At 45.5% G+C, this 18,675-nt stretch overlaps 1 protein-coding gene across 1 annotated transcript in view; it reads right to left on the bottom strand.

The window, feature by feature from the left end:
• Positions 1-6,845: 6,845 nt before the first annotated feature.
• The window catches only part of Gpa33 (glycoprotein A33), a 30,206-nt gene continuing 18,376 nt past the window's right edge, over positions 6,846-18,675 (bottom strand). The window contains exons 4-7 of the mRNA XM_048357115.1: positions 14,904-15,059; positions 8,321-8,440; positions 7,562-7,697; positions 6,846-7,093 (exon numbers count right to left, since the gene is read on the bottom strand). Coding sequence (XP_048213072.1) covers positions 6,964-7,093; positions 7,562-7,697; positions 8,321-8,440; positions 14,904-15,059 — 542 coding nt within the window. The 3' untranslated portion in view covers positions 6,846-6,963. The remainder of the gene's footprint in view (positions 7,094-7,561; positions 7,698-8,320; positions 8,441-14,903; positions 15,060-18,675) is intronic.

Genomic DNA, 18,675 nt, shown 5'->3' with positions numbered 1-18,675 from the left:
TATCTTGGCATTCTTGCTTTTCTTTTTCCTTGAAATCTTGTTACACCTCCTGTAATATGGTGGGTATGCCATTAAAGTTTTTGAGATCTATAGTTTAAAAAAAAAAGCTGGGGCATGAGCATGTACCTAGTGAGTAGAGTTCTTGCCTAGTGCATGCAAAGCCCTGGGCTCACACCCTAACACAGTCAAAATAAAAAAACTGACATTTTCAGAGTTCTTCTTTTGAGAATATTATAAATTAACAATGCATTTTCTTTGCAATGTAAGATTTTTCTAAATTTTTATTATTATAAAGGTGATATACAGAGAGGTTACAGTTACATAAGTCAGGTGATGAGTACATTTTTTAACATATCTTTTGTGAAAAATTCAAAAATAGTACTAATCTAGCTAGTTCTTCCCATAATGAAATGGGAATCTTATCCTAGAGACACATACAGGCTATTTGTGTTTCAAGTATCCAAGAAAATTAACCTTTAACAAAAACCAAGTTTTACTTCTTTAAAAAGTCATTGAAATAGGTTGAGTACCAGGTGGCTCATACCTGTAATCCTAGCTATTGAGGAGCTTGAGATCTGAGGATCATGGTGTTAGAATACAGCCCAGGAAGGAACATTTGTGAGATTCTTATCTCCAGTTAATCAGCAAGGAGCCAGAAGTAGATCTGTGGTTCAAGGGGTAGAGTGCTAGCCTTGAACAAAAAAAGCTCAGGGAAGCACCCAGACCCTGAGTTTCAGCCCCAGGACTGGCACACACACAGACAAAAAGCCCTTGAAAAAAGCTTATTTTGGCAAAAGGAGCAATTAAAGGATAAGAATGAAATGAAAAAGTTTCACTTATTCCAAATCACATGGCTAGTGACTGAATTCTCGGTTCACAGAGCTTTTACATATGTCAAGCAGATGTCATATTGAGTCAGGCATCTACCCTGTTTGTGATTGTCCTAAACTAGTTCATATTTTCAATCTAGGGTGGGGTATGACATATCTCAGGAGGAAAACATTTATTTAGAACCATAATCCAAGACCACACATGGTAGTAGCAGAGACATTGTAATTTAGGGAGTGTGACCCAAAGCATTGACCCCTTTGAGCTCACAGAATCATTTGATGTCTCTCATGGGATGCTGAAAGGAAAGGCTTTTCATAACACATATTCTATTTACTAATTTTTTTGATACTGGGGTTTTACTCACTGAGTGTTCAGTGAATGTTTGAAACCAGTGGAAAAGGGTTGCCAGAATTTCAGAGACCCCTTATAAGGTCTACTCTGAAGGTAAAGGGCCACTTTTCTTGTGAACTGTAGTCTTACTGCTGTCAAAAATAAGTGGTTAATTTTGATCAGTATACAAAATGCTGGGTTAAAAATACTAAAATGTATAAAGCTATGGCTTCTGACCCTGGGGAACTGATGGTTTTAGTGGTGGCAATAAACAATTACATGAATTATTAAAAGTGATCTTAAACATAATGAGAGATATAGAGATCAATGGAATAAAACTGAGAATCCAAAAATAATACAATCAATTTTCTAAAAAGATGTCAAAACCACTGACTAGGCACATTAACTGAGATGAATTAGGATTGCTATGCTTGTAAACATGGTGTTCGCTCCCAAATTCCTGTTGAAATTTAGTCCCAAATGCAATAGTTCTATTAAGAGCTACAGCTTTAGAGACATAAGTCTTAAATGATTTTCCCTCATGAATGGGATTAGCATCCATCTAAGGGCTCATGAATGAAGAGCACATTCTCTTGATCTCTTTTGCCATGGAAGAACATAGCATTACTCCCTTTTGGAGATGTTAGCAACAAGGTGGCATTTTGGAACAGAATAAACAGCATGAAAAGATGCTCCACATCGTTAGTCATTGGCAAAGGCAAATGAAAACCACAGTGGTACTTCACACCTGTTAGGATAGCTCTCAACTAAAACTTTAAAAACTACCAAGTGACCATTCTTTCCTGAGAGGAAGACAACCACTTGGCCTTTAAGGCTCTGGCACAGCCTATCCTGACTGCTCTCATCAACCATTCCCACAGCTCAGATGTGGAGTCCTTTGTTGTCTAGGTCTATAGTTTTGTTTTTGAACGAAAATACTGGTATATAGAGGCTGGGGGCAGGTAGGCAGCTCCTACAACCAGGAGTACCTGTAAGTGGGGAAATCTCAGGGCCCAACACTCCTCTTAGAAACCTCTTGCATCTCCCGTTGGTTCCATTCCAGTCCATTCTCTAGTCTCACTATTCATTCAACCAATTACCACCCCCCCATATCTATACTAAGGATTGAACCCAGGCCTCATACCATACCCTCAGCTCTTTTGGTTGGTTGGTTGGTTTAATGAGATAGGGTCTTCCTTATTTTTCCTAGGCTAACTCAAATTCTCCTTTCTCCTTCAAGTATCTTCCTGGTAGCTAGGATTAGAGGCATGTCTACTATGCCTGGCTCAGTCAATACTTGCTGAGCAGCTGTCATGTACAAGGCATCATAATAACAACCTTTGGCTTCTTATGTTATTTTACTTTTTTGACTCTAGTCCCTAGAATTTATTTTTTCATTGATCCACTCATTATTTATCAAACAGCATGGCTGTGGTGGCTAAAAACCACAGATGTTTAAGCCAGACTTCCTCAAATCCCAGTCCCACCACTTTACTAATTTAATGAACCTGAGCAAAATGCTTGACCCCTTTGTGACTCTATTTCTCCTCCTATAAAACATAGATTGTAATAATAGCACTTGGTTCAAGGGACTGTAATGAGGATTAAAACACAATTCATACAAAGCAGTTAGCAATCACTGACATTTCTCTAAGAGCAAGCCATAATTAGAACTGAGCATCTAGTAGGAGCCTGGTGTTCATGGATGAATAATTCATGAGTTCTACCCTCAAAGTATTGGGAAAGTGAGAGGCCACCAAACACTATAACATTTTCCCATGAGCTATGGGATTCCAGGAGAGTAAAGCTATTTCTAGGCTGGGAAGTCAGAGTTGGCCTCCTTGAAGAGGTAGTAGTTGCACTAAAACTCAAAATCAACAACTGAGAATTAGCCAGGCTAGGGACTGGGGGTGGGGGATGTGTATACTGGAGTAGACTAAATGTGCTGGATGCTGGACATTTTAGGCAAAGGGAGAACCACAGGAAGCAACTACAGGACCATATTGGCTCCAAGTGTTAAGTGGTCCAGTAGGGAAGAAATGGGTGTGTCAGTGAGGGACTGGTGAGAGGTGAGCCTAGTGGATGCCAATACAACATCGGTACTATATCCGTTCACATGCAACACCCCATGTACACGTCCTGTGATTATATCCACTTTTTACATGAAAAAACACACACAAGGGTAGCAAATAGAGAAGGCTTCCTTCCAATCATTCACAGGCTTATTAACTAAATGGCAGAGCTCAGAGTTACCCTGTGCATTCTAGGTCCAGAGCCTGAACTCTGGAGATGCTACAGTGCCCATCTCAGATGTTGTGTACGTGGGATATAATAGTTCATGGTTTATATTAGAAGATCTAGGGAGTTCATGTATGTTAACTATCTTTTCACATGGGTACAAGTGCACTGGAGAAAGGGGACTAGTTAAGAAATCAGTTTATGGCCAGTGATGTAGAGCACTTTTTCATGTGTCTCTTGGCCATTCTCATTTCCTCCTCAGAGAAGTCTCTTTTTAAGTCTTTAGTCCACTTGTTGAGGGGGCTGTTGGTTCTTTGAGGTTTTGTTTTGGAGGAATTTAATTTTTTTAGAGGAAGAACCTTCTGTATCTTATCTGAGTACATTGGAAACTGTATATACTGGTATTAGAATTAGGAAAGTGAAAGGGAATACCAAAATTGAGAAACACAGGATAAAAAGACAAACGACTACAAAAGCAATACTTGCAAAACTGTTTGGTGTAAACTAACTGAACAACTCATGGGGGGAGAGGGAAAGGGAGAGGAGCAGGGGGGAGTGAGGGAGGAGGTAACAAACCCAGTACAAGAAATGTATCCAATGCCTAATATATGAAACTGTAACCTCTCTGTATATCATTTTGACAATAAATAAGAAAAATAAATCAGTTTAGCAATTCCTATGGGAAAAGGTGAGTTATAGGTGGTGGCAATGGAGACAAGAAGGATGAAATGAGCTTGTGTAATGCAAGGAGGGAGCACCCATGAAATCTGGACATGGGTATAATGTACAGAGTTGGGAGTGACAGCCCTCAGGGAGAGGGGTTTGGCTTGGATGTTTGGGTGCTTTGCCTTCCAAGAGAGAAAACACATAGGAGGAGAATGAAGATAAACGATGTCCCACTTATTTGTGAGGACCTGTAGCTCTGGAGGGTCACTCAAACGAAGGAGCTCAACTAAGGGGTCAGGTCACCAAGCACAGGAGAATGCTTGAGGGAAAATGGCGTCCCAGCTACACATGTGTAGCTTCCATGGGGAAAGGTTTTTATTGTTTTAAGCATGGAACTTTTGGGATGATTGGTTATTCTGCAATAGATGATAGGCACAGACAGCCATGTAGATGGAAACTTGTGGCAAGGACCTGTCAGGCAGAGGCATGACACTGCAGAGCCAGAGAGCAAGGCAGGAGTAATGTCAGGAGCAACAAGAAAATGAGTGCATTAAGGGACATGAGTGGGGAGTAACAAGGCAGAGAAGTGTGGGTGTCCGAGGGACATTATTGTGATCCTTACTTAAGGATTTAGACTTTGCTGTGTAAAGCTGTTGGAGGACCTAAGCAGAACTGACATTTTTTTTTAACAGCTCATTCTGTTTTTTTATGTGCAGTGACTAGTCACCTAGGAAGGGGCTGGGAACATAGGGACAGGACAGCCATGCAAAAAGCAATTTTAGCTGGGCACTGATGGCTCACACCTTGTAATCCTAGCTACTCAGGATGCTGAGATATGAGGATCACAGTTTGAACCCAGCCTGAGCTGGAAACTCCATGAGTCTCTTATCCAGTTAATCACAGAAAAAGCTGGAGGTAGTGCTATGGGTCAAGTGGTAGAACACTAGCCTTGAGCAAAAGAGCTTGAGGACAGTAACCAGGCCCAGAGTTCAAATCCCAGTACCAGCAAAAAAAAAAAAAAAAGTAATTGAGACTTGCCACAGCAGAATGCATTTAGAAAGTAGAGCCAATGGGATTTCAGGGATTGAGGGAGGGAGAAAGTAGGAACAAATATAAGGATTTGTCCAGAGCAAATAGAAGAATTGAGTTGCCATTGGCTGAAATAAGGAGCAGAGGAGCAAATTGCTATTTGCTGATATAATGAAGGCAAAGGGAAGAACTCTTCTACTCCTGTGCTCCCCTGCCATCCATCCAGTGTTAACAGATCTGGCTAAGGACATGGGTGAAAATGAAGATATATTGATGGAAATGTGAGCAATGTGAATGAGCCTAATCCCTCCACCACCCAGGCCTGAAGAGCCCACTGTCCAATCAAGGTTCAGCTGGATTACCACAATTTAAAATTCAACCAGCTCCTGGAGAACGGGACTGATCATGCTTTGATATGCAGAACTCCATTCAAGGAACTGTAGTTCATCAAGTGAAGGCCAGTCTCCTTTTCTGAATTGGCACTGTGTGAAGGAGAACAATGAGAGCTCCTGGGGCCAGCCTGTGAAGTCTGATGTGCAGTCACATCAGGGGAACAGAGGGCAGGCCCACCCTCTCAAATTAGTCCCATGTAAGACCATCAGGCTCCAGGGAGAGTAGGAGCTCTAAGACCCAGTCCTTGTCTGGCCAGAATCCCCTACTCTAATACAGCAGGAAAGAACAAAGCAATAAAACCATCCCACAACCCTGGGCACTCAGGACACATAAGGAAATGGTGGTCTATGATGGGCCTGCTGAGTCAAGCAGAGACGTATTGTTTTGGTGCTAACTGGGCCTCATACTTATTTAGCTTGCTTCCTCTTCGGGACCTTTACCAGCTGAGCCAGTTACTTGCTTATTTGGAGCTCTGCCACGTGAGCCACACCTCCAGTCCCAAGTTTTTTTTTTTTAATTTAGTTGTTAAAGGAGTTGCCATTTAACAAAGGAGTTTATGACTCTGATATATCTACAGTCCAAGTTTTACTGATTATTTTGGAGATGGAATCTCGTGAACTTTTCTGTCCGTGCTGACTTCCAAGCAAAATCCTCTGGGTCTCAGCCTCCTGAGTAACTAGCTACTAGAGTGACAGACCCAGCCGCTGGCACTCAGCTAAATATGTACAATGTGACTTGCTGTGGGGTTGGGGGGGGGGGTGTTTGTTTTGATCATGTGTTTTGGTGTGGGAGGGGGGATACTAGAGTTTAAATTCCAGCCTGGTGCTTGTTAGGCAGGCACTCCACCGCTGAGTCAAGCTTCCAACCCCATAGAGTTTTGGCAGGCAGAGATGAAAGGTGCGGGGGCATGAGCCCCACAGCATGTGTGGTCCCTTATGGGAGTGATCGAGGAGGCTGGGAAAGGACTGGAGGCCAAAGGCCAGGTTAGTGTTGGCCCCTACACAAAGAGAGCAGACTTAAGCAGGATTAACAATGAAGAGCCCATATGCACATTTATTTTTTCATTCATTTAGCAAAAATACTTTGTGTGCAAGCCTGCCAGGCACACCCCTTGGGGCGAAGCATGCAGGAGAGCAGGCAGGCTCCGACCCTCCTGAGGCTGGCATTGCCTTTGTGGGGAGCTCTGAGTAGGAGCATCTGTGCTCACTACTGAGTTTCCAGGAGCTTCTGCTAGCTACAGAGCAGCTGGGGCTGCAGCCTGACGCAGGCAGAGAACTGGGCCCTGAACCAGGCATCACATCCCAGGACCTGCCACGGGTAGACTCCTGTTAGTCAAGCCAGCCCAGCCCAGGCATCCTGCCAGTATGGGGGAGGGGGGTGGCGAGGCAGGAAAATAGGGCTCAGGGAGGGAAAGAGGAAGGGGAAACATGCAACAGCCCCCTGATCTTCCTGCCCTAACCCTTCAGCAGGCTCTGGTCACTGCTTGGGGTCAGGGGATTCGTGCCCAGAGCTCCTCTGGTCCTCATGTCTGTAATCATCTTCCTCTTCTCTTTTTCTGGAAAGCTCTCTCAGTTGCTCTGATGGCTGCTGGTAAGCAATCCGATTCCTGCAGGCAATTGGGACAAGGGGAAGGTTTTCCTTCAACTGGGTCCCCACAAAGCTGGATCTGGAGCAGCCACCAGACCTGCAAGCCCTCCCACCATCTGTAAAGGTTCCCTGTGCTGAAGAGCTGATTTGAAAATGGACACTGTGCTACCACAAACATGCTCCCCCAGTGAGCTTAGGGTGTCATAGAGGCAGTACAGGGGTTCCTGCCCATACCTGCAGTAAGCCTTGCCACAAGAAACCCCACACTGGGGACCAGAGGCTGGAAAACTACAGATGGCAGAGGCAAGTCCTGAGCCTGCAGCTCATCCTTTAGGATGTAGGCACGTTGCTCTTCTCAGCTACAGAACGCAAGTGACAGCAACAAAATGTGTCTGCCAGGTGTTGTAAGTGGGTTTTCCTATGAGAAGCTGGGATATTTATTTTGTCTGTTCAGACCCATCCAACAGCCACAAGCCAGGATACTCACCGCCTCTCGGCATCCTTTACCTCGGTCTTCTCTCCTTTCTCCCGGAAGCAGCAGCAGTAAACAATGATGCCAATGATGATGAGGGCTGCAACCACCCCTCCTGCGATGCCCGCATACAGGGCCACATTCATGGAGGCTGCAAGAGGACAGAGCCGCTGTACCAGCACCGCCTTCCACCCAACCCCCTGCATCACCAGAGGTGAATGACCAGCCACAGACACTGTGGCTGGTTCCTCTAGCCTTGGCTGCCCGGTCCCCCACCCAGGGAGCAGCCACTGCTAGTTTCTGCAAACACTGAAGGAATGTGAGGAGACAGGACTGGTGACACTAAAGGACAGAGGCACAGATGTGGATACTCAGACCCAAGGGCTCTGCATCTAACCCGGGCTCTGACAGACCCTAGGTGGCCTTGCCAGCTCCTAGTTTATGCCTGAGCTAGACATGCTCACTGCCCCTAGGCCTAGGGATGGGGTCTACACTGCAGCAGCTGGCTCCGGACCCCGCCCCCCATGCTCACAGAGTGAGTCCCCCTTGGGCAGGGGGACTGAGGAGGTCTCCAGAATTCTGTTCCAGCCTCTACTTCTAAAGCACTGGAGAAGCCTCACAGCAAAGGGCACCTAGGACAAGTGCCTTCTTACCTAGGTCACCACTGCTGTCATGGGGGTGGCCCTATATAGGCTCCCCAGTTCACCTTTTGTTGACTCAGGAGCATAGCCCTCACCTTCCTGCCCCTCCCTCCTCACCCAGCTCAGCTCTTACGGGGTCTGACGGACACGGTGATGTCACAGGAGTTTGTCCCCACCTCGTTGCTGGAGGTGCAGGTGTAGTAGCCTGACATGGCTGTAGTGAGGTTCTTCAGAAGGAGAGTCTGGCCTGAGACTGCAGGAAGAACAGCAGTGAGGAGTAGAGTCATTAGCATGGGCCCTGGGCAGCGAGGACTGGGCCACCTTGGGGAATCACCTCTCCACTACCGGAGGATCCAGCCAGAAAGATAGTACAGCATCAGAGAGCTTAAAATCCAGCTGGGCACTGTCATATACCACATGGATACCTACTCACACACAGACACACACATACACACATACCACAGACCACACATACTCAGACACTATCACATACATCATCACATGCCACACACACACACACTCAGACACTATCACACCTTCCTCCACACAGACCACCTATATACCTATTATACATGCACCATCCACACATAGATACCATCACATACACATACCATCACATGCTACACACATTCACAGATGCCATTGTACACATACTATCACCCACCACACAGATTTCGCCACATATACTCACACAGACATCATCAGATACACAGACACTATCATGCCCCACTCCACATGTGCAATACATATACCTACCATACACACACACACACACACACACACCATTACATACCACAGATATTATCACATACAACACTACACTTACCGAACTCAATACTGGCGCATACAGCAATGCCACACATCCCACACACCACACATGTACTTAGTTCCCCCCGCCCCCAACACATAGACACCATTGTGTCTGTGCACATCTGATACTGAACCCAGGGTCATGGGCTGGATGTCCAAAGTCCTGTGAATTTCACCTTGAAGGGAGAGGCTTATGCTTAGACATATATGCATGGCCTATCTTCAAAGATGCTTTGTCATAACTGCTGTTTTGAGAGAAAAAAGGACCAACTGCAGAGCCATCTGGTGAGAAGCCTACTGCCCCCAGCTGACTCCTCACCATCATGGGAGAGGTTTGAAATTACAAACAGGACCCCGTCACAGCCCTGAAAGCATCTCAGAAGCTGCCCCTAAACTTCAGTAATAAGACCAAGCTTGCACTATGGTGACAGGGCTACAGATCTGGTTCAGAAATCATGCCAATTTCCCTGGGGTCCCATGGGCAAAACCGGAGTCGCAGCCTACCGCCTCCTGAACCTATCTCCAAGCTCTGGGAAGACTGGATCTTTTCCTTGGGGGGACATGCTCCTCAGAACATGTCCTGGGGAGGCCCTCTTGCCCCTCCAACAACCTCATATGGAAAGTGAAACAAGTATTTCCAATTCCTATTCATAGAGGCCACTGGGGGTTACAAAGACTAAGTGACTTGCTCAAGGCCACAAAAGCTTAGAAATGACAAAGCTGGAACAAAACTCTTCTTTAGGTCTAGAACTCTCTGGAACAGTTGACAACACATTGGTTAACATTTTACATGAGAGAAAGTAATGGCTGCTTAGTATAAGAATTTGCAGATGACATAGAATTGCGATTTCAGGTCCAATCCAGAAAATCTCAAAGGTATCACCATCGTAAGATGAAGAGGACCCCCCTCCTCATGGGGTTTCCATTCTACAAAGGAAGACAGGCACACAACAGTGGTAGTTTTATGGGTCATTTCAGTTGCAAATGGAGGTGCTATTTGAGCTTACAGTGAAAAGATTTAATTTCATTGGACCAATCAGAGGAAGCCTCTCTAAAAGAGAGAGGATAAATTGGGGGTGATGGTGCATGCCTCTAATCTCAGCCATGTGAGAGGCATAAGTAGAGGGCATGTGGTTCAAGGCTAGTTTCAGAAAGAGCAAGACCCTGTCTGAAAAAAAAAACAAAAACAAAAACTAAAAAGTAAAAAGGGTTGGAAGCATGGTTCAAGTGATAGAGCTTCCTAGCAAGCTCGGTCCCTGAGAGAGACTGACTTCAGTTGGGGTTATTTTCTTACTGTCTTTTTTCACAAACACAATAGTGCCCTCAGTCCCTTCCCTTAGAACGGTAACCTCGGCTAGCTTTGGAATTCTACCCCCTCAGCGTGTTTCTGGAACACTGCTTACATGCAATATTAATATGTGGTAGGGAAAAGGGTTTGTGACTAAAACCAAGTTTAGCAGTTACAGAGGTAGCGTTCAGTACAGCTTTGTTTTGTTTCACTTTATCTTTAAAGGCAAGGCTTTCAGACATTTTAATATGCCAACCAGTACCAGAGAGTGGTTCATGGCATTAATGTTCGCATTTCCTAAACTAATTGATTTTACTACATTTAAGAGGATCTGTTAGGGACATATGCTAAGCAGTTGTAGAGAAAGTGTGGGGTTTCCACTGCTTTAGTGGGTGAAGCACACTCTTAAGGATTAGATGCACAGCAGTTCTTTAGGGCCAGAACACATGATCTCCTAGTACACTTGAGTTCCCTGAAGCAGGCAGTGGACGCTAGAAGCTTCTCTAGAATGAATTAGTGCCCATCCCAAGATACAGATGCCTTTGGCTCTGAGTTGGGGGCCCCTCAGCCCCTTTTCCATTTGGAAAGGAACTACAAGTTTTCTGAAATCTAGTGAAAAGTCTTTCCACTGCAGCAGTGACACCTTGTGGTCAGGAAGAGAAATGCCTATCACAACCTCTGCTTCCCATCCTTTCCCCAAATCACAAATCAAGCTTTTCTTCCCCTCTATTCCCGTGTGTGTGTGTGTGTGTGTGTGTGTGTATTCACATGCATGCACACACCATTCCTAGGGTTTGACCGCAGAGCCTTGCATTCACTTAGCTTTTGTTTATAGCGGGCACCCTATCACTTGAGACACTTCTAGCTTCCTGTTGGCTAATTGGAGATGAGAGTCTCACGGATTTGTCTCCCTAGCTGGCTTTGAACCTCAGTCCTCAGATTTCTGCTTCCTAAGTAGCTAGGATTACACCATGTGCTACAGGCACCTGGTCTCTCCTGCCACCTCGTACCCAGGGCCCCACGATCCTGTCTGAACCCATCCTCATCCTTCACAACCTCGGCTAAAGTGTCCTTGCCCCCACAATTATGCCTCCTTCCTTCCTTGACTGTATGGCCTCAGCTGGAGAAGACACAGCTTGCAAAGTATGGTCAGAGCTGTGCACATGGCGTCTCCTACACTTCCTCGTGGCATTGGGATTATCTGGATGTTTTTTTCCAGATGATTGTATGAGTGACAAAGGGAAGAAGTCCGGGCTCAAATCCTTGTTTTCTGATTCCAGATCCTGGTTCTTTTCACTACTACTTTGTTTCCACTCCTTGCTAAAAATCAAAGAAACCAATCTCAGCTAGGTGCCAGTGGTTCACGCCTGGAACTCGAGCTTCTCAGGGGGCTGATATCCAAAGGGTTGGTGTAGTCTAAGCCAACCCAGGCAGAAAAGTCTGCAAGACTTCATCTCCAATTAACCAGCAAAAAGTAGTACTGGAAATGTGGCTCAAGTGGCCAAGCAAGCCAAGCAGGTGTGAGGCCCTGAGTTCAAGCCCTGGTACCACCAAGAAAAGAAATCAGTCGATTTTGGAAGTTCTGTGTTCATATGGAGGAAAGTGAAGGAAGATGGAGGAAGCCTACTCTCCAAAGTGGACTGAAATACTTTAAGTCTGAAAAGGTTTTAGGCTGGTGCACTAGGAAGAAGACACTGATTGATTGTTAGGGATCTGGGAGGCAAGGGGGGCACAAAAGGCTCTGAAAGGGCACCCTGCCCCCACCACCACCCAGACACAAAGTGTGGGTGGTTACCACTCCTCACATTCTCTTCTGTCACCCCAGGTCTCAGTTCTGACTGAGAAAATTTGAATGTGAATCTGGACAAAGATTTTGCTAAGCAAAGAAGCTCATATTCCTTTTAATCTCTCATATTTTGATAGTGACTCTTGCTGGTCCATTTGAGTGGATGGACCAGTGCCTAGATTAGTAATGCACACCTCTGGGCATGTATGTGAGGGTGTTTTCAAAGAGGTTTAAGTAGATGAGGGAGACCTGCCCTGAATGTGGGTAACCATCCCACTTCTTTCTCCCTCTCCTCCCTCTCCCCCTCTTTCCAACCTCTGGAATGTGAGCCCCCCACCTCTCTACTAGACTGAATCCTTTACAACCATGAGTCCAGATGAATCTTTTCTCAAGCATTCTGTCTCCATGACAAGAAGCTGACTAGTACACACATCCTCCAGATTATCTCCTTTGGTGAGTACCAGGTTTGGTGGTCTAACAGCTACAGTAGTCTTTCCTGGGAGAGGCAGGAAAGCTGTGTCCAGGATGATCCGTTTTGAGGCTCCCAGAAGCAGGCCAAATCTTACAGAGCATAGGCCAACAGCCCCGTCCTGCACAGGCCCCTCACAATCTTGCCTTACCTCCTTTCCTAGCAACAGTCTATCCGTCATTCCTGCATATGTGCACCCTGCACTTTAGCCACCAATAGTCATGATTCCTACTCTCTTCTCCACACCTAACCTCCTCATCCTTAGAGACTTAGCTCCAATAATAGCCCATAATCCTTGGGGTTGAGTATTTGGGATCAACCAGACACTAGCCTCAGTACTGAATACATACTTTGATTTAATCTTACAGACATAGAAACGTAAGGCACAGAGAGGCTAGATAACTTGCTAAAAAGTGGCAGAGCCAGTATTTAAGCCCATGATGTCTCATTAAGCACTATGCTATACTGCCAGCTCAATCGCCCTCTCCTTGGAGAAAGCTTTTGTGATCCCTTTACTCATCCTCTTCCTTACCCCACTGGGGCTAGACCATGGTTCTTTGCTACCTTAACACCTTCCACTCTGGGTCTGACTCTAGAAGAAAGATAAGATGTGACGGTATTTGGGGATCATCACTGGAATTATTATTCCCAGGCCAGCGGCTGAAGGTCAGAGTCCCGAAAGAACTGCCAGGTAGTTTCCACAAAAACTCCAGCCACTTGGTAAAAATGAGCCAACCCGCAATATGTAAACAAGACCAGAAGCTTATTGACGCTTCTATTACAGCTTTCTACTAACTTTGTTCTTTTTTTTAAATTTTTATTATCAAACGGATGTACAGAGAGGTTACAGTTTCATACGTTAGGCATTGGATACATTTCTTGTACTGTTACCTCATCCCTCATTCCCCCCTCTCCCTCCCCCTTTCTCTTTCCCCCCATGAGTTGTTCACTTCATTTACACCAAACAGTTTTGCAAGTATTGCTTTTGTAGTTGTTTGTATTTTTTACCCTATATATCACTGTTTACCAGTATACATGGTTTCCAATATACTCAGATAAGATACAGAGATAGTGTAGGTACAACCACAGGAAGGGGATACAAGAGGATCATCAATAATAGAAGCTACAGTTACACATAGCACGTTGAAAGTAGTTACAACAGTGATATAACAATCATCTCCATAACATGGAGTTCATTTCACTCAGCATCATCTTATGTGTTCATAAGGGTATAGCTATTGAGCTCTTGTGATCCTCTGCTGTGACTTGCCTAAACCTGTGCTAATTATTCCCTATGAGGGAGACCATAGAGTCCATGTTTCTTTGGGTCTGGCTCACTTCACTTAGTATAATTTTTTCCAAGTCCTTCCATTTCCTTACAAATGGGGCAATAACTTTGTTCTTTAACTTTGTTCTACTTTGTGTTTTTTTTAAGAAGGCCTTGTTTGGTCTCCAAATGAGAGGCAGGTGGAGAGATGGAGACCACTATGTTTGACAAATAAACTTTGCTGCTCATCTGCTAACTTGTCCCAAACACATGAGATCCTTTTGCCCATCCCACACAACTCAATTCCAGGGATGGAATCTCCCATGACTTCATTTTCATTCCCTGCCTACTTTTCCACCCATACTGAACTGAAGGACCTCCTCATTAAATCAGACTATCTCTCTGGATCCTCAGGAACCCCTGGTACAACCAGCAGGGCAGGCAGGGCAGCTGGTGGGCATTGGGAGCCCAGGGATTCTACCCAGGAATCTGCTCGCCTCTGTGGCTCTAGCTAATGACAGTAGAATGTTTGTGTGGTTCATTTGTTTCTTCCAGTTTGTTTCCTGACTGGAAGGTCAAATCCTAAGCTGAACAGTCAGTACAAAATGGGTCTCCTGGCAACTGCAGTGGAATCCACCACCTCTTTCCGGTGAATGGCAGTGTGATGGAGAGGAGTGTAAAAGGTGCTGGGTTTAGATTCCCTTGGAATCTGAGATGGACCACTGTGGAGAGGGAATGGTGCTAAGATGCACATGTTGGGTGCAGATGAAGATTAAACTTGGGGCCTCTAAATGTACACTTTGGGATATCATCATCATCAAAGTTTAAGTCCCCCACCCCAACTGATATTACATAGGAATGGAGAATAGCAAAAATAAAATAGCACTTGTCACATGTTTCTGCTAAGTGCTTTACATGAGCTATCTTTAGTTCTCACATATACCTGTTGTGAGGTGTTGTGAGAAATGAGTGCTTAGAGGAATAGCCGAAGATATATGTGGGGGTCAGGGGAAAAGAGGAAAATCTGACTGGCCAGTTCCTATCTCCTTTGGCTGCCCTAGCCAATCAGTTGCATCTTCCTCATTGCCCGCCTCACCTGGTGGGACCAATGGGCGCTCCTGGTTCTGGGTGTCATAGCTCTTCCAGCTGTACTGTGGGGCTGGGGAGCCTTCTGCTGACTGACAAGTCAGCTTGATATCATTCCCAATCACAGTTTCTCCGCTGATGCTGCAGTCTGGTGTGGAGGGTGGCACTGTGAAAAGGAGACACCAAAAACAAGGCACACATTAAAAGGGGCTCGATGAGAGTTCCCTACCACCCTAGGGCATGTACGTGCATGTGCATGTATGCCTGTGTGTGTGCATGGGCACACACACACACACACACACACACACACACACACAGAGTCTTCTTTATTCACAGGCAGAGAGATTCACAGCTTAGTGGTGAGATATAACACTATAAAATTGATTCACTCCAAAATATCTCCTCAGTGGCTTGTCTCCCTTTCCAAGAGGCAGGCATTCATCTGAGCAGTGTCTGTGGATGGTAGCAGTTTCATAGGTATAGTTTTGGGTGCTCTCTAGAGCCATGGGAATTTAAAGCTATGCAACCATAGCCATGATAAAGAGGAGATACCGAAGCCCAGAGGGGACGCTTGTTCTTGAGTTCTAGCAGAAATAAGACTAGAACCCAGGGGTTCTGTTTCCAGGCCCAACAATTCCAATCCAGGTAAGCATTTTCTGCCAGCAACTCATCTGCACAATTTTAGAGACTCTCTGTGAAACTAGGGGGCAACATATGCATTCCATGAAAGGCCAGATGGCATTATTTTAGCCCCTGCAGCAGACAGACTGCTGGCTGGATTCGATCACAACCCTTCAACTGTAACTTCTTTTTTTTTTTTTCTATTTTGAAAGTTATTACCTGACTCATGGAACTGTAACTCCTCTGTATATCACCTCTACAATAATAGATATTATATATATAATGCTCATCTAGACCTTTCAACTGTAACTTCTTAGACATGTTCTCTATAGGTTTGGCTCAACCCTCTTCCCATGTTTTACTGATCAAATGCCACTACCACCCCACCTAAGCAGATGGATGATAGGAAGGACCCTTAACAGAAGCAGAGAGAAGTACTAGCTAGATGGGACTGAAGGAATGGATGAGGCAGAAGGCACAGATCTGAGGAAAGGGAAGCCACTGAAAATAGGTGATAAAACCCAGCAGGCAGGCTGGGAATATGGCCTAGTGGTGGAGTGCGTGCCTCGCATACATGAAGCCCTGGGTTCAATTCCTCAGCACCACATATACATAGAAAAAGTCAGAAGTGGTGCTGTGGTTCAAGTAGTAGAGTGCTAGCCCTGGGCAAAAAAAAAAAAAAAAAAAAAAAAAAAAGGAGAAGAAGCCAGGGACACTGCTCAGGCCCTGAATTCAATCCCCAGGACTGGCAAAAACAAAACAAAACAAAAAAAACCCAGCAGGCCACTATCAAAGTCCCAGTCCTCACCTGATCCTGATCCCCAGCCTTCCTGCCACTCCCAGGCTGGGCTTCTCTCCTAGCCTCATTAACATACCATGTGCGAATAGGCCATTCTGCAAACCTTCTATGCCTGTTAGTACTGGACATTGAGGTGACATAGTAAGAGAGTCAAAAAGGGGTGGGAATGTGGCTTAGTGGTAGAGTGCTTGCCTAGCATGCACAAAGCTCTGGGTTCAATTCCTCAGTACCACATACACAGAAAAAGCAGGAAGTAGTGCTGTGGTTCAAGAGGTAGAGTGTCTGCCTTAAACAAAAGGAAGCCAGGGACCTTGCTCAGGCCCCAGGACTGGCAAATAAATAAATAAACATGAGAGTAAAGAAACCCAACAGAGGCAAAAGACAAGGGATCACAAGGAAAAGGGTGGGAGGCAAGGCTGAGCAGCAGGTTCAGACACTGACCCAGTCATATCATAGGCTGTGACCTGCAAGGGGAATAAAGAAGCTCAGTGGTGGAGGTGCTGACAGGAAGTAGAAAAGAGATGGCCATTGCATGTCCAAAGGCTCAGAGGTAAAAGCAGCATGAAGATTGATATTTGGGTGTCAGCAAAGGAGAACCCACGTGGAGAGGGCTATTACTGACAGCCTTGGGTGGCAGGCCTGTCCCCTCTGCCTCTTGCTTCACATTCTTCAATAGCTTTCTTGCTTGCTGTAAACAATGCTGCCTCCTCTGTCATCCAGGTGCACAGCACTGGCATTGACAGTCAATGCAGTCTCAGCCCCCCTGAGGGTTGCTGAGGGATGCTGTCCAAGAATACACCTCTCCCTTCCACCAGCAGCTGCAGCCATTCTTCATAGAAACAGGCAGCTGTGATTGGGTGTGCCTGACATCTGCTTTCAAACTAAGAACCAGGCAGGTGTGGGTTGAGCCAGCCGGAACTAATTAGAGGCACTCCCTTATTGACACTCCCAGTGGTCAAAGCCAGGCCTCCTGCGTTCTGGCCCATGTTCTGGGGCTCAAGCAGCATCCCACAGCTTAAGGCCTAGAGGGGCTTATTCTCTGATTCTCAGGTGGCAGCTCTTACCTCCCAAGCTAAAACAGATGTCGGCTTACATCCAGGGATGTGAAAAGAACCTGTTGGCCTTCTTCCCGGACACCTGCAACTCCTCCTACTGGCAGCAGGTGGTGCCAGAGGCCAGAGAGCCCACAGGGCCTTCCTGCTGCGAGAGTCCCAGGCTTTGGTGGCCTTAGCCACGACTTAGATGTTTAGACAGGTGGTGTTCCCCCATGGCCAGAGCTTAGGGGCTTCCTGCTCATGGCACCAGAGTGAGCTGTCAGATACAATTAAACCTCTTCTACTTAAAAAGAGCATGGTCGAAAAGCCATTTGGAAAGAATACTTTTAGGAAAGAATCTTACTGGATTTATTAACATGTAGGGAAAAAGTGATCTCTTTAAGAACAAGACATGGGTTTAACAAATTTCCATAATATCACATTAGGCTTGTGTTCTTCACTCTTTGGGTTAGTGTCTTCCTCTTTTTTTTGGCCAGTCCTGGGCCTTGGACTCAGGGCTTGAGCACTGTCCCTGGCTTCCTTTTTGCTCAAGGCTAGCACTCTGCCACTTGAGCCACAGCGCCGCTTCTGGCCGTTTTTTTCTGTATATGTGGTGCTGGGGAATCGAACCTAGGGCCTCGTGTATCCGAGGCAGGCACTCTTGCCACTAGGCTATATCCCCAGCCCCTAGTCTCTTCCTCTTAAAATATAGCAGGCACTTGGGATGTAGAAAGGCATAATCAGGCATTCATATTTACATGGGTTCCTGCTATCTTCCTCCCAATCCATATGGAAATGATTTAAAGTATCTCAATTATACATGTATGTGTCCATATAGGGACAGGTATATGGTAGTACTAAACACACACACACATACACACACACACACATATGCACACACACAGAGTCATCAATATGATCCCAGGAATGATGGAACACTTCTATAACCCCATTATTAGGAGGCTGAGGCAGGAGGATTATGAATTCAAGGATATCCTGGGCTGTTTGGCAGGATTCTAACTCAATAAACAAGCAAACAATCCACCAGCAGGAAATATTGGATAGGTCCTAGTACATCCCTGATATATATATTCTTCCCTGTCATCTGAATGTGGGTCAGGAGAAATGTGCCTGCAACATTTTTAAGCAAAAGCAAATTGTAAGTGATCTTTTCACTTAATCCTTTTTTTGTTTAAAGAATGAGAAAAATACATAGAAGAGTGAGTGAGAAAGGGCATGAGGAAGAGTCTGGAAGAGCACCTACTTATCTTACCATCATCTATATCACACTGGCAGGGTGGAAGACCAGCTCAATGATTTATACAGTA

Source organism: Perognathus longimembris, chromosome 11 (genome assembly GCF_023159225.1).
Source record: "Perognathus longimembris pacificus isolate PPM17 chromosome 11, ASM2315922v1, whole genome shotgun sequence".
Lineage (NCBI taxonomy): Eukaryota > Metazoa > Chordata > Mammalia > Rodentia > Heteromyidae > Perognathus > Perognathus longimembris.
This window is presented reverse-complemented; position numbering and strand designations above follow the sequence as displayed.